This window comes from Rhamphochromis longiceps, linkage group LG5 (assembly GCF_057381845.1).
Source record: "Rhamphochromis longiceps isolate RC_006_pf linkage group LG5, R_longiceps_female_GT1.1, whole genome shotgun sequence".
NCBI classification, from domain to species: domain Eukaryota; kingdom Metazoa; phylum Chordata; class Actinopteri; order Cichliformes; family Cichlidae; genus Rhamphochromis; species Rhamphochromis longiceps.
The window spans coordinates 23,888,891-23,905,235 of NC_140561.1; the positions used below are offsets into that span (position 1 = coordinate 23,888,891).

Here is a 16,345-nt window from a genome sequence, read left to right on the forward strand (position 1 = left end):
ACCTTAGACAGTTTGTTATACTTTCATCCAGATTGATCGATGTGTCTAGGAGGAGTTAGGGAAAAGACACGAATACAAAACCTGGAGTTATTATAGACTTATTATTGTAGAGGTTATCCACTGCATCCATCCCATAAACTGTTTTACATCCATGGCCAGTTTAGACTTACGCGTTAACCTGATGTGCACGTCTTTGAACTGTGGGTGGAAGCCAGAGTACTTAATGGAAACCCATGGACGCACAAGGAAAATAAGCAAGCTCTGCACAGGAGGGTCTCAGTTTGAAGCAGGAACCTTCTTCCTAACCACACCACCACTATGCCACCCATATATACTGTGTTAACATAGCCCTTCGCAGTGATGCATAGCCTCAAAGTTTGCAGATTACTCTCTCTACTCAACCCTAGAGGTCACTCGGTATCTGTCATTTTCAATAACCCAGTTGAGAAGCAGTGCACAGAAACTGCTACAATCCAGTAAAGACTTTCCAGGCTCTTTGCTAAAACTGGTTAATACTGGAAATTAGATGACATTCCATTATTTTAAAAGGGTCAAACAGACTAGTAAACATGGTTTTGGTTTGTTTATTAGTCTCTAATTTCTTCCTCTGTAATGCAATGTTTGTTTAATAAGTGGATGCTCTCTGAGAACGGCCCCAGAGAGACGAGAGAGAATAGTGGAGGGAATGAGAGACTGAGAAATGTTCAAAATCAGATTTCTGTCAGAAGGATGACAGAAGGCAGGAGGATGATGGGTAGGAATGGTAGAGAGAAATGGTAGAAAATGAGAGTGTAACCAGATCCATATAAGAGGCACGAGGCGCTTGTTTCCCAGTCTCACCTACTAGACTCCTACTTTCTTCCTCTGATGGACCAGATTGTATTTTTAATAAACCTCCAGTCTTTTCTTCACCTCCTAGTTTCAAGTGAGCAGTCATCTTGAGCAGTACGAGTCCAAGAGAAATGAAAGGTTTAACTAAATACCAGGGATGACAGACGAGCCAAACAGGAACCTGATATCTTGATAACAATGAGTCAATATCTGGATAATATAGAGCATGAGCTTGTTTAACTTATAAAAATCACATTACTACATATTACTTTTTTCTTTTTTTTTTCTGTTTACATTTGAAGAATATTTAACTTCGTTGACCTCTTCAGAGTATTAACTGGTATACGTATTAGTTGGCTATTTTATTTTGTGTAATTGATGAAATGACAGGCTGATATAGGTTAAAGATGGTTTTGTTGTGACTGAAGCAAATATTGTTCTTCTTCAAATATCGAATTAAATGAAATAATTTCACTTCTTTGACTGTTGTAGGTTTTCATATTTAGGATAATCATTTTTGCATGTAGCAGCTGCTGTGCAAAAGTTATGTAGTTCTAAGTAGGCTAAAAAATCCTATCTGTTTTTATTTTAACCTCCAGCTTATTAAAGACCTGCACTCCTCCGCTGTATAGCCATACTTTGTAAAAACAAACTTCTCTATGCTTGCATGCATAAGCAGTTCGATTCGGCAGTTTAATGCATGATGCAAGCGCACATTTCAATGATGGATCCATGTTTTATGTTTTTTATGTGTGAAGGCAGAAAGAATTACTTGCCTGCATGTATGTGTAAACTGATGCAAGATGTTATTATGGTACGTGAGCACAATTGTTTATGTGTGGGTTTGGAGAGCAGAGCTCGCCCACACTGACCTTTGCAAGGAGAAATATGTGTTTCTGAATTACTACTCTTTTGCAAGATGCTTCAACTACAGATCCATATCCATACATGAGTAGTCATAATTAATTTATTGCAATACTATCTGGAGAACTTAATAATAATGGGGCTTTGATTTACTTGCTTGCATGTGTTTGTGTTTTGTGAATAACTGCAAGATTGTTTTTTCATTTATAAACACTACTCAAATACTGAAGCTCTGAAAACTGTGCATGTGCCACCAGATGGCAAATGGAATTTAAAATTCCCTCAGGAGTTGGTGGAGAACAAAACCAGAGAAAACCAGAGAAAAAGTGAAAATCTTAATTTAATTCATCCAGTGGTCAGAAATGCAGCTCCTTCTACTACTGGGTATATCAGAAGGCTTCCTTGAAATAAAAGGTTTGCCAGACCTCCGCACAGTAAAAGCTGGCTGCATTATGCTCAGTCTTAGTATTAATTGGTTAAATTTGGTTAGTGCAGCTTTAAATAATAGGTGAAATATGCTTTCCTTTTTACATATTTCTGTTGTACTGAATGATTGTGCATGTGTCTCCCTATTTTAGGTCCCTGATGCCATTCAGAAGTGCCAGCGTGCAGGCATCACAGTGCGTATGGTGACAGGAGACAATATAAACACAGCCCGAGCCATAGCCATCAAGTGTGGTATCATCCACCCAGGAGAGGACTTCCTGTGCATCGATGGCAAAGAGTTCAACAGGAGGATCCGCAATGAGAAAGGAGAGGTACAGCAAATACTGTCAGTGTGAGAGGAGGTAAAAAGTGAGCCACTCATGGAAGAGAGTTGCAGAGGTTAAGGAAAAATAAGCAAAAGTGTTGCTCTTGTTCCTCTCTTTCAATTTGTGTTTGTGTGTGTCTATGTGTGTGTGTGCAGGTGGAACAGGAGCGTATCGATAAAGTTTGGCCTAAACTCCGAGTACTGGCTAGATCATCCCCAACCGACAAACACACACTCGTCAAAGGTGAATTGGTTGCACACTTTTTGCTCTGACTTAGACAGAGATCATTACTGTTGCCTTTCCTTGTTTCTTGAGTCTTTGTGCTTTATGTGTATATGCACTTCTTCCTATGCTGCTTTGTTTATCTCTTTATTGCAGGCATTATTGACAGCACTATGGCAGACCAGAGGCAGGTGGTGGCTGTGACTGGAGATGGGACCAATGATGGGCCTGCTCTAAAGAAAGCTGACGTTGGATTTGCCATGGTAAGCAGCCCTTCTTTCCTGTTTTGTTTGGCTGTTTGTTCATGCCTTATCTTGCATTCTTGTGAGACTGATCTCAGTCAACATCTGCAGATGTCTTTTTCACCTCTGCAGTGTTTAAGAATTCTTCTCAGGCGCTCTCACTCTGGCTGCGTGGATAAGGAGCTCCCCCTAGTGGATTTCATTATTAACGCAGTTATTCTGCAGAAGCTTGTTCAGCTTGTTAAAAACGTTATAGCAAAAACCATATATATATTTTAATAGGTCTTATGTAACATGAGTTGCAGCTCTCCTTCTACACTGTGGTCCTGTAAGATACTGTAAAAAAGTATTTCAGCTTCTGTGCTTAAGCAGGAAATCTGATTGAAGGAGATTGGTTTGGGCTCAGATTTCAACCTAATCACGCACATTAATTCATTTAATGAGACATGTTTAAAAAGATGTCCGCATAAGTATTCACTCCACACTTTCACTAATAAGGGCATCCTTGTCCAAATCCAGCCACTGCCTAGAAGGTGCTGCTCGTGCTTCTCCTTCAAAATATAACATAATACAGAAAGAGAGTCCCTCCTACAGTCTGCGCTTTACCTGATTACATGCACACTGACTCCTTAGGTAGCTGGTATTATTATTAAACACAACAGTGACTCATCTACAGGGTCCAGCATTGTCCAGTTGACTGCAGAGTTGATTATATGCTTCAACGTTATTTTTAACGTGGTAGGCTGAGGAATACTGCAGTGTGATGAAGTTAGAAGGAGAGCAGCTGTGAAATAGAAAACTCCAGTTTCTTTCTCACTGCAGCTTGTCATCATTCTTCCAGGGTATTGCTGGTACAGATGTGGCCAAGGAAGCATCAGATATCATTCTCACCGACGACAACTTCAGCAGCATCGTGAAAGCAGTTATGTGGGGCCGAAATGTCTACGACAGCATCTCCAAGTTTCTTCAGTTCCAGCTTACTGTCAATGTTGTAGCTGTCATTGTGGCTTTCACTGGTGCCTGCATCACACAGGTCAGAAGGATGAAAAAGATTGCAAAGTAATACCAGCCCGCTATCATGGTCATTTTTAACACAGTTGATGGTGATGAAATGGAATTTCATCCAAGTTGGTTTACTGTTGCCTAATCAGTAATTCGAAAGATGATAAGTGCTTACAACTTCAAGAAATACACTTATGTTTCATGCCTGGTTATATTGTAGTTCTATTATTCTATTCTGTTATTGATACATGTTACTGTCACCTTTCTTTAGGACTCTCCTTTGAAAGCAGTGCAGATGTTGTGGGTGAACCTTATCATGGATACTTTTGCATCCCTGGCTCTGGCGACAGAGCCTCCCACGGAGTCTCTGCTTAAGAGGAAGCCATACGGTCGCAATAAGCCTCTCATCTCCAGCACCATGACAAAGAACATCTTAGGACATGGAGTCTATCAGCTCATTATCATCTTCACACTGCTCTTTGTTGGTACGCACGGTTATTTTGCTCTGTTATACCGATGTAGGATATTACAGATTTAAAGACTATGGCATAAATCTGACTCCCTGACTCTCTTTCTTTTCCTTCCAGGTGAGCAGATCTTTGACATCGACAGTGGCCGCAATGCTCCTCTCCACTCTCCACCCTCTGAGCACTACACCATCATCTTTAACACCTTTGTCATGATGCAGCTGTTTAATGAGATAAATGCCCGCAAAATCCACGGAGAGAGGAATGTTTTTGACGGTATCTTCAGGAACCCCATTTTCTGCTCGATTGTTTTTGGCACGTTTGCTGTGCAGGTAAGTGGATGCATTAATTCCTGAAATTACTTGTTTTTCTCAGTTATTTTTAATTTTAATTATTAATTATTATATTTTTTTCAGATAAGTAATGGTAATTTTCAGTTTTCTGTGTACTTTATACTTTGCATAGATCGTGATTGTGCAGTTTGGAGGGAAGCCATTCAGCTGTCAACCTCTAGACTTGGAAAAGTGGATGTGGTGTGTTTTCCTCGGGCTGGGGGAGCTTGTGTGGGGACAGGTAATAGGCAAAGTTTTCCCTTTCTAAGTCTTTTGGTCAATTTTCCTGTCTGTGCATCTCTACAGTAAGTACATCACTTAGTGCTTTTACTTCTCTGCGGGTTAGGTGATAGCCACCATACCCAATAGCAGACTGCGCTTCCTGCGGCGGGCAGGGCAGTTAACTCAGAAAGATGAGCTGCCAGAGGAGGATGTTAATGAAGAAAATGAGGAGATCGACCACGCAGAGAGGGAGCTGAGGAGAGGACAGATCCTCTGGTTCAGAGGACTCAACCGCATTCAGACTCAGGTGAGGGCAAGTAACAGAGACAGTTCAATCCCAGTTAATATATGGATACAGCATGTGGACTTTATGGTTACTTGTTTAAAAATCAGTTTAAGATTCCCTTTAATTTTACACAATAATATGCTGAGTTCCATAATAATAATATAATAATTTTGTCCAGTTATATAATAAAAACACTAAAAGGTAAATATGTCACCCCTAATATTTACTAAAAAGCTTCTCTTTTACTGTTTGTCTGTGTTTCTCAGAAGATCTGTTTTGTGTAGGTCTCTCCACCTCAGGCATTGCCCATGAGGAAGTGATAGACTGTATTTTATATGTTGGTCATGTTAGTCAGTCACAGTTTTAAAGTCCTTTTATCTCAAGATGAATTACTCAGGAGCATAAAGATGCCATTTTGCCTCGCTGGACTGCCTAGATCACCGCCATGGACCTGTGGAAGCTCCAAGAGTTAAATACAAGTATATAGCCACTGAACTGTTTTCACATTTGTGAGCTCTGCAGACCGGTATCACTGTGATATTGCAGACAGTCCGGCTTGTGTGCTGGATCTGGTTTCGTCTCACTGATGTGTTATTGATGGGCCTGGGTGTAGTACTGTGGACAGATGCTGCCTAACATCCGCAAGAGCAAGTTAAAAAACTACAGCCAGAACAGTATCTGTGCTGTACGCAAATGACAGTGTTTAGTGTTAAAGTATAGAATCCTTATTAATAAGCTGGTTATGATCAAATGTGGTCAGAAGTTTACATACAGTCATCATGGGCATGAATGTCATGGTACTTTGGAGCTTTTAATGATTGCTTTGAACTGTTCTTTTTCCAGGGTTGAATGATTGTACAGCGAATGTCTGTAATGACTTTAAGAAACAATAACTGGGTGCAAAAGTTTGAATTTATTTTGTATTTTCTCTGATCCATATCTAAGCTCAAATATATATGTACACTTTAATAAAGTCTGCTTAAGGTTCTACAATGCCTTTTAAATTGACTTTAAGGCTTAATAACTTCTCATTAGTGATCATGACTGATCAGTCACACTCACATTCAGAACAATATGAAAGACCAAGGAACTCACTGAGGATCCAAGAAGGACAACTGTAGATTTCTATCTCAGTACAAGTTAATTGCACATATGTACAATTTGCCAAGGTCTGGAATAAGAGCCAAACTTTCATCATCAGATGAGAGGAGGTTGGTTGAAGTGGTAAATTCTGCATAATCATTCTACCCTGCAAAAAGAACAGGTCAAATAAATCATTTAAAGCCCCAATTTACCATGACATTGACACCCATGATGAGTACATATAAACTTCTAATCACAACTGTATATGCATTGGTCAGGAATTTAAACAAAAGAAAGAAAAACGAAACCCAATTTGAACTAAATCTTAACTTTCTTTTTCAGTGAAGATGTCACAAAACAACATGCACTGCATGATGTGAATGGCTGCATCTGTGAATTTAATTTGTTTACATCAGATAGTAAGTCAAAGGGTGGGATCACCCAAATTAAAGGAAAACAAAGCTTTTGGCAATCTTCCTCTTATGCTATCTGGCCATGCAGAAAGTTGTAATTTCCCAAGGTTTTGTAATATCATATTTTAGGTACTGAATACAAGTTTGTTCTGTGGTGCTAATAACGTAGAACAATAATGCAAACAACATCAGTGTTACTCTGGGTAAAAAAGAAACACTATCAGAACGAACATGAAATGTTTGCTTTGTAGAAAGTTCTTCTACTGTAGACTGCTCACGCTTACTTCTCTTAAATTTTACACGAAAATGATTTGTGTTTCTTTTCCAGAGATAAATATTAGCTCCTGAATTTTAATAAAATGTTTTTAATGTTGCTCTGTATCAGCATCACGCAACAAATCTGAAGGGAACCCAGAGTATTTGCATGGCCACCATTATAGCTCACATGTAATTTGGGTGAACCAGCTCTTTAGATCAGATTCAGTGTTTTTGCTGTGGGGACACCACACCCTGACTTTTAGCTGCCCTCCATCATGTCATGACTGAGATACTCCCTCTACCACCAGTCACCCTACCAATCAACCTGTGTTACCATTTGGTCTGTGTCACTCTGAGCAGCCATTTGTCCTCTCCTGTCCCGCTCTCCTACAGATTGAAGTAGTCAACACCTTCAAGAGTGGCACCTCCTTTCAGGGGGCAGGGGCTCTGAGACGCCAATCATCCACCACCAGCCAGACCCAGGATGTAACCAATGTTTCTAGTCCTAGTCACGTGTCCTTGTCCAATGCCCTTTCCTCTCCTACAAGCACTACTGCTGCTACTGCTCCTCCCACTACTGGCCGTGAGTCAGAACTCTGTCAGTCTGCTTCTCCACTCTCTTTGCTTCAGGGGTGCCATCCTGTCATGAGCAGAAAGTTATTTTTTGTAGTTTATTGATTTATTTGTTTTTAATTTACAACAACAGTCTCCATCTTGAGGTTGGCATTTCTGAAGTTTTTTTTTTTGTCTTTCGTTCTTGCTATTTGCGTTTTCATTTTCTCTATTTCTTCTGTCTTTTTCTTGTTCACGCTGGATTTCAAATTCATCTTGATATCTCGTCCCATGGTTGGGTGTACTGTCTTCTCATTGGTGAATGTGTGTTTGTTTCCTCAGAGTGCTAGGAGCGCAGGACTAAGGGTGATACCCACGGCGTGACATTTCAGGTTGTGAGTTTGTCTCCCTCTGCTCATCTTCCATCCATCATCCCCTCATCCAAACCTCACATTTTTATGTCTTTATAGACATTAATGTGAACTAATTCCAATCAAATCACCAAGTCACTGGGTGAACATTCAAGTATAAGTTGCAGTGTTAACTTTGTTTTTGTTTGTTTTTTTTACCTGGGAGTGTGACGCTGTTGTGGCAAATCACATTGGCTTGGCATAAAACAAATTTTACCTCCTACATGTCCTTTGAGCTGAATCACCAGCAGTGACAAGAAAATATTCAGGTAGCAGCGGTATATTTGGCTTAAAATATTTTCACATTTGACTGCCACATTGCAAACTTTGAGGCGAGTGTGTATTTTAGTCAAAAGCGTCTGTGTTATTTAATGATTTGCCCACCTTCATCTTTCTGTCTCTCTCACTCTCTTTTGCACACATGGACACACATATCCTCACTGACAACAACCTGTTATTGAAAATCAAATTAAATCCCATGTGAAGGTTGTGCGAACTGGAATCGGGGCCAGGGTACTCACTATAAGGCAGTAGTGTACCAATAATTCATCCCGTCTTGTTGCTTCATACTGTTGGTGTAGTTGACTGTCATGTTACCATAGTTACAGACATAGATCCTCTGCAGCAAAGTAAAATCAGCCCCCACCCTTTTTTGACACCCCATCAGTGTTACTTGTCAGACATCCTGTCACATGCAATCATCCAGACAGGCTTCTGTTTATTATTAATTTTCATTTCTCTCCTTACACCTACTCCACCACAGTTACTGCAGCACTACCAGAATGTTTGCCATATAATATGCACTATTCTCAAAGCTTTATAAATCTAATATCTTAAAATTAGAAGGAATATTGTAGTCTTAAGGTTTGTGGCAGAGTTTAAATTTCAAATACACTACATGGACAAAAGTATTGGGCCACATTTCGTAATTACTGAATTCGATTGTTTTCACCATAAAGTTACAGAACAAGGTTGTTGTTCTTTTGGGGCCCCAGACAAAAATTCACAGAAGGACCCGCCAACAGCATTTACTGCCACTTTGTTTTAAATAATTTGACTCCACCGCCACAAACAATAGTCCGATAAAATGACAGTAAAACATTACTTATGGCAGAAACCATGTTTATTTTGACAACAATGCCCAAGACTAAGTTAAAAACTGTTAATACTGTAGCTAGCTTCTGTGTTGCTTTAACATGCTAGCTATGCAAACAGGCCCATTGCCAGTGTCCTAACTATGCTGCTCTGCTAGCTAAGTTAGCTAATGTTAAACATCTAAGTAAAGAGAAGAAATAACTTCATGTTAGTGGAAGCTTCATGATTTTGACTGTCTCTCCCCTACATTTAAGGCTAGACTAGTAGCATTTACTGTAGCTAGTGAGCAATATATTTATTAGCCATTATTGTTTGCTTCATTCCCCACTGTCCTGCTTTTTCCCCTCTTCTTTTTCTGTCTATTTTCACTCCTAAAAGGTTTCCTAACATTTGGCTTGTTTAAACAGACTGATGTGTGCCACTTGCGATGGGAGTGAGTAAAGGTGGGCAGGACCCCTTAGGGAAGTCAGGTCTCAACTACTGGCATTGCAAACCTTGCATATTACCATTGCTGTAGTTTGAGGTTGATCAGACCTTGGGGTCCCCTGCTGGCCTGGGACTCCAGGCAGCAGATTGCCATGCCTGGTGACAAATGAAGGCACATAATGTGTAAAGGTTATCAAGTCTCTGCTGAGTCAGTAACTGCAGGGCTCCAAAACTCCTCTCGGATTAACATCAGCATAAAAACTGTGCAGCGGGAGCTTCACAGGCATGGGTTTCCTGTCCCAGTATTTTTGTCCATTTAGTGTATTCACTGCTCCTGTGAAGAATGAGAAAACAGGTTTCTTATGTTTAATTAAACGTTTTATTAACTGGAAACACAAACTACATAAAAGCATTGATATGTTGCTACATTCAACAGCAATTTATTTTCATTTCTTTAGTTTCAGCTACTTTAAACGAGAATTGAGTTAATAATGTAAATGTAAAGCCAATTATCAATTAAAACCCAGCAACAATTCTGATGCAGTTTTTTCCAAATACCTCACATTTTTGTCATGATTTAGTTTCTTGTAAAACGTTAGTAGGATGTTTTTACAAAATAAATTGAAGATGCACACAGGGTTTATGAAAACAGCAATTTGCCATAGTCTGTGACTACTGTGCTACTTTTTAGTCTCAATAAATTGTCACATAGTTGTTTGGACCTTATACTTGAGTGTTTACGTCGACGTGCATGGACTCAGGAACATGCTTTGACCGTCAGACGTCTGACAGTAAAACTCTTATTTTCATTATTCACTTCCATGTGTTTAGTGTCTGTACTCTGTGTGCCGGTGTTCACCACTCCCTCACTGTCCTGTTGTCATGTTGCATGTAGTTTGTGTTTAGCTCCTGTTCATTTTCTGTGTTTGTCACATTTTAACCTGCTGTGTTTGCTCGTTGTCTCAATGCCACTGTTTTGCTTTTGGTTTTATTGTTTTGTTGTGAGTTTTTACACTGCGATGCTTGTGTTGAGCCAACCTCATGCAGGCTTGACTGTCCATTGCCCTGTTTGAGACCATGCCATACCCACCGTGTGCTATACTCGTGTGTTTGTGTGTCCCACTCAGAGTCTGTGTGGATATTGTCCCAGACAGTGTTCTGGTATCTTCAGAAGTTTTTAAACCACTTGATTGGATCTCTCAGATCTAACCTCCTTCCTTCTTACTGACCTCGTCCACCAGATTTCTACAAACTTGCATGTGATATTCTCCTTTAAATTTTCTGTAAGCATTCCATTTATTAACGTGGCTTGTTTCTAGGTATACAGCACATTGGACTAAAGCGTATACTTACAACGAGCATTCGTGTTGCTTTGGTATTTGTTTTTCTTGAAATGTATGATTTTGTTGTGTTTTTTTATGATTGTGTTCCTCACAGTTTTCCTTAGTGCACGCCAAAATTGAATGACTTGTGACTGTAGTCATCTTGTGAAAGCAGAACACAGGCTGCAGTCGCCTTCTCCCTTGCTGTTCCTCCACCTTCTGCTCCTTCTTTAACTCTTTATCCTCAAATGAGAGGATCCCTCCTTCTATGCCCCTTTTCTCTTCAAACCCTCCCACCCCCCCGCCTTTTCTTTCATCTCGAGGGTACCTCCAACCCTTTGATATTGTCTCCGGCATCACCTCTTACCATTTTTCTTCTTGTTTTTTTTGTTTTGTTTTGTCCCTTTCCATGTCAGATCCGAGTTGTGAATGCATTCCGTAGCTCCCTGTATGAAGGCCTGGAAAAACCAGACTCCAGAACATCCATCCACAACTTCATGACACACCCTGAGTTTAGGATAGAAGACTCCACGCCCAACATCCCCCTTATTGATGACACGGACGATGATTCTGCTCGTAGAAGGATGAAGTACTCAAGCCAGCCCTCGTCCCCTAACAAGAACAACAACGCTATTGACAGTGGCATTAATCTCACTATCGATACCAGTAAATCAGCTGCGTCCTCCAGCCCTGCCAGTCCTCTGCACAGCTTGGAGACAAGCCTCTAACCCTGATCCTAAACTCAGCTCTAACCTCTAATGTTGTTTCCTCACATTGTCGGGACACCTCCTCCAATTCCTCCAGACCTTTAACTGTAACCATACAAGTCTTCACCCCCAAATTTTCACCCAATTCTCAACTTCGAGCTCCCCCAAACCGCTACCTACCGGCAACACAGTCCTGGGGGGAAAATGTCCACCATTTTCCCTTAGCCTAGAGCCCTTGAAGCGCTCTGCTCCTTTCAAAGCAGAGAAAATCTAAGTAATATGTCAAGGTGAAAAGAAAAAACAAACTAGCATACAATCAAAAAAGCGCAACAAAGCCACAAAACCTACACAGCCATCCTGCTTTTGTGGTTGTATGAGTACAGCGGCAGTCACGGTGGTGTGTACGACAATACACTTGTACTGGTTAGCATGTACTGTATAAGCATGGGTCTGACTGCGCATATGTACGAATGGTGTCTTTAGCGGCACTGGGAGGAGGACGATGAGGAGGGAGACTGCTGAGGAGTAAAAATCACACAAGAGGACAGACTTTAAACTCTGCTCACTCTTCCTCTCCTCAACGAAAAACATTGTTAATACTGATAATAGTTTAAATTAAATTGAAAAATATTGTTATTATTCTAATTCTGATTCTGATTATTATTGTTCTTATTATTGTTGCTCCTGCATGAATGTACATTACCCAGGTTTTATTTAAAAGGCTTTTAATTTTATTGGAGTTCTTTGGTTCTGATGGGCTAGGCCTCACTGTGGACTGCGATTTTAAAGACAGCATCTCTGAGTTTCTGGCCTGCAAAGTCCCCTCTTCTGTGTGGCATGAACATGTACCCAACTGTACAAATTTATTTCATCCATAAACGGAAATGTGTATCGAGGTGGTAGGGCTCAACTTGCACAACAGTTTTGCACCTGTCCGTAAAGAGGAATGCAAAATAATAATAATGATGATAGCATTTATGGGATATATTCTATAAATTTAAATACATATAAATATATTTAGAGAGAGTTTATCTTTGTTTGTTGGCATGTTGCCTTGTTCCTGCTTCAATGGCTCCAATACCTTTGACTTATTTATGTCTTAAAGAGAATGTAATTTGTTTACAACCTCGTAGAGATAAACTTCCTGGTTTCTAGAAGGAGGAAGGCGAAGTCGAAGCTCAGATGGACCAGAGCTGTTTCGGTGTGTTATTACTGAAAAACCCTGTGCTGGAATTTGCCTGCTGTCTTGTCAAATAATGTAGATATTTTTAGAGGTTTAACAACAAAAAGAAACCAAAATATAATGGGATACATAGTAATTGTGGAATCTTAGTATTACTCTATATGATTGTTGGGATCAAGTTGGAGTGGCTTGCCTTTGGTTTTTTTCTAAACAGAGGCCTCCTTTTTGTGACAGAGGGGGATATTTTATTCTTTTTATCCACTGCTTCTTCTCTTTTGTTAAGATTATGTCTTATTTTTCTCTGTGCTTCAGCACTGGCCTGGGGTCAGGGCTCGAGTCAAAGGCTGATATCAGGACCTTTATAGCGAACTCTTCTAGATAAACCTGCTTCTTCAAAGGACTTGAGGTTTTTAAAAAAAAAACAAAAACAAATCTATGACCATCAAAAGGCTGCAGCTGAGTCATATTAGAAATTTGCAGTTATATTTGGCTTCTCTGTACCGCTCGGAAATCAAAACATTTCGGTTGAAAACATGGAATATTTTTTGCGTTGTGTCTATTTTTTATTTAACCTATTGGTTTATTTTTGATTAAAGGAGTTTCTTTTCCTCTAGCAGAGACACATGCAGCCACACAAAGCTGCAGACATTTTTAACATCTAAGAAAACAGAAAAACTGGAAAAAAAAAAAAAGAAGAAATGAGAACAAAAATGGAATGTTGCTTTGACTCTTTTTCTATATATATATATATATATATATGAGAGAAAAAAGATTTTCTGCACTATCTGGTTATGAATGAAAACTTCTGTGGTGTAATTCTAGATGTGCTTTTGTGTGTTTTAACCAAGCTTGTCTTCCTGCCGTCACAGAATATACAGTACTCTAGCATCTCAACTGTACTCACTAGTTGTAAACTATTTATTGTGCTTTGACCAATCAGACATTACCAGACAGATGTTACATACAGAAGGCACATTTACCCAGTCTTATTGCACTCCGAAGGACAAGGCCACTTAACTAGCCTGTACTATTGTATTTCTATTACTAATCGAAATCACTGGCAAGCATGACGTGATAGGCTCATTATGCAACTTGAAAAGAAAAAAAACCTCCAGATTTTTCTAAAAACAAAAATTCTATAAGCTAGTAAAGTATATACAATCATTTATCCAACAAGTTCTATCTCTCTTCTTTTTTATATCCTCCTCCTCTGTCATTTCCCAGCCAATCTGTCCATCTGGAGAGGGTGCACAAGCTTTACCAGTCAGCTCAGGCGTGTTGAAAACGTAACATGGACCATCTGAATAAAAAAATCTGTCTTATTTAAGTTGGAGAAAGAAAAAAACCCAGTTTGGGTTCTAATATTTTGCTCGAAAGCTGTTGATTTCTTTTGTTTTCTTTCCATTGTTTTAACTTGACAATTTATTTGTTTCTCTGTAAAAACTGTAAAACAATAAACAAAACAAATACAAAACAATAGCATTTTCAATAATAATAATAATAATATTAAAAAAAAGACTTGAGCCAACATTCTCAAACCACTTTTACATCCGGGAGGACATTCAGCTTTAAGGGGATGCAAAGAAACTGAGTTTAAAAAATAATCTTTGTAAATACAGCGATGAGTCCATCGAGGACAGGAACTCCACTGGTGTGGACACAGGAGCTCCTCCTGACTACATCTACCATCATGCACCACAATGAGTCATACTGCCGATGCAGCCGTTTGGCTGTATGTGATCAATCACTGCTCCTGTCAGAAAACACCGTGATTACATCCCAATCATAACACGTGCTGTAGGAACCAATAATAACTTTGACGATGACACTGATAATGATAACGATGATGATGATAACAATGATACTTTTTGCAATATACTCTCACCTGCCTCGATGTACTGTATTTAGCAGCATGCAGTTTGTGGAACAAAGAAAAAGAGAAATGCCAACAAATAACTTTTTTGGCATATAGCCATTTATGGGTAAGTGATTTAAGTGTTCATCTTGTTTTTATGATATTTTTTTTTATCTATACAATAATTGTAAATAAAGAACTCAATGTCTTTGTTCATTTAATACTATGCAAAAAGTCATGCTTTTCTGATTGTTACCCACCCTTATTCCTAGAGTGTGTTGCTGGAATGTTTGTGGTCTCAAAAGTCAGTAAAAACAATGTGATGTAAATTATTTTCTAGCTTGAGGAAAAAGTTCAATAATGATGATGATGATGAAATTATTATTATGATACCATTAGGAGAATGATAATAATGGTGGTGATAGTGATGATGATGATAATGATGATGATGATGATGAACTGTGACTCTTGCTGCTTGACTGTCCCATTTACTACACTCCTGACAGCGCAAGTGAACAACATAATAAACAAAAAAAGAACAAAAAAAAAAAAAAGGAAAAATCACTAAATAAATCTCCCAGAGCAGCATGACCCAGCATGGTGTGTCCTGGCCCCATCTAACATGTCCTGTTCTGATTTGGTGTACGTCGCTTTGTAATGTCAGTGATGACTTTGATTGTTTCACTGTTTTCTGTTATTTTTTCTTTCTTCAACTTTACTGATTTACTTCAAAGGATTTCACAAATTTTAGGATTGTCAGCATCACTGAGAAAGAACTTCCTGATGTTCTTCCCCTAAAATCCTTTTATTTTTATGACCGCTTATACTGAGGAAACACCAGAGCGACCTAGGCGACGACCACATAATTGCTACGTCCTCATTTCAAGTTGGGCCAGGACTTTTGTTGTGAGTCAGTTCTTCTTTCCCTCTCTCTCTCTCTTCCTTCCTTTTTATTTATTTTCTGCTCTAATACACTTTTGCACTGTAACAGGTTCAACCAAAGGAAGCTCTCTACTGTTGCCTTCAAAATGTATTTTTAAAGCTAACTTTAACACAAAATTTCAAACTAGTACTACGAGTTAAAGGTGCCTTATAGAGTTTTCTTTTAAACTAATATTTAATATTTGAATGTATATATCATATTTATGTGTGTCCTTAAGGTTCCGTGTGAAACAAAGCCATAATGAGCAGATTGACTTAGCTACAGTAACATCACCCACTGATTGGTAAAATGAATATTTTCATCCTCGTCATCCTTTTGGAACCAGATGTGACTACAAGGGATGGATCTAAGTACATGCTCAGGGATCACTCACTTGTAAGTCACAAGTTGGTACCAGTGACTATGAATTATCCTCTGTTCTCATCCCTGCTGAGGTCCTGGCAGTCAGCCTTTTCTATAGCCTCCTGAGACCTATCCTATTCATGAATGTCCTCTGTAATGGACATTTGTTTTTGGTCTGTATCTTCTTACTTGAGCTACCCTAAAAAGTCCTATTGTACTCAGTAGAGGACATCCTGGCCTTACCAATGATATCTCATGTGTTTGGGTAGCCTCCAAACAGGCAGGAAATCACAAAATCAGTTACAATGAAAGATGCCTTTTTCATTGGTTCTCAGGATGATAGTTATTATTTTTCATTCTCAGCTATTGCCTCCTAGTGCCTGAAACAATGCAGGTTTCAGGCACTTCTACTTTGGCTTCACCTTTCGAATCCATCTTTTTTTAACCATGACTAGAAGCCAGCTACTATCAGTCACATCAACTGGAACTCTTCACTATTTTTGTAGCGTTGATGCCTTTTGAGAGTGTTTGCATGT

The 16,345-nt window shown here is 39.2% G+C and overlaps 1 protein-coding gene across 4 annotated transcripts in view; it reads left to right on the top strand.

The window, feature by feature from the left end:
* atp2b2 (ATPase plasma membrane Ca2+ transporting 2) overlaps window positions 1-15,129 on the top strand; it is a 78,820-nt gene extending 63,691 nt beyond the window's left edge. Inside the window, exons 14-24 of one of the 4 annotated variants that reach the window (XM_085406755.1) lie at window positions 2,274-2,453; window positions 2,603-2,690; window positions 2,826-2,932; window positions 3,753-3,944; window positions 4,185-4,398; window positions 4,501-4,712; window positions 4,846-4,953; window positions 5,059-5,241; window positions 7,368-7,460; window positions 7,869-7,918; window positions 11,196-11,328. In XM_085406755.1, the coding sequence (XP_085262881.1) occupies window positions 2,274-2,453; window positions 2,603-2,690; window positions 2,826-2,932; window positions 3,753-3,944; window positions 4,185-4,398; window positions 4,501-4,712; window positions 4,846-4,953; window positions 5,059-5,241; window positions 7,368-7,460; window positions 7,869-7,910 (1,419 nt within the window). In that variant the 3' untranslated portion in view covers window positions 7,911-7,918; window positions 11,196-11,328. Of the gene's footprint in view, window positions 1-2,273; window positions 2,454-2,602; window positions 2,691-2,825; window positions 2,933-3,752; window positions 3,945-4,184; window positions 4,399-4,500; window positions 4,713-4,845; window positions 4,954-5,058; window positions 5,242-7,367; window positions 7,558-7,868; window positions 7,919-11,195 lie in introns of all 4 variants that reach the window. The other 3 variants (XM_085406754.1, XM_085406756.1, XM_085406753.1) reach the window with 3 other exon arrangements.
* Window positions 15,130-16,345: the final 1,216 nt, after the last annotated feature.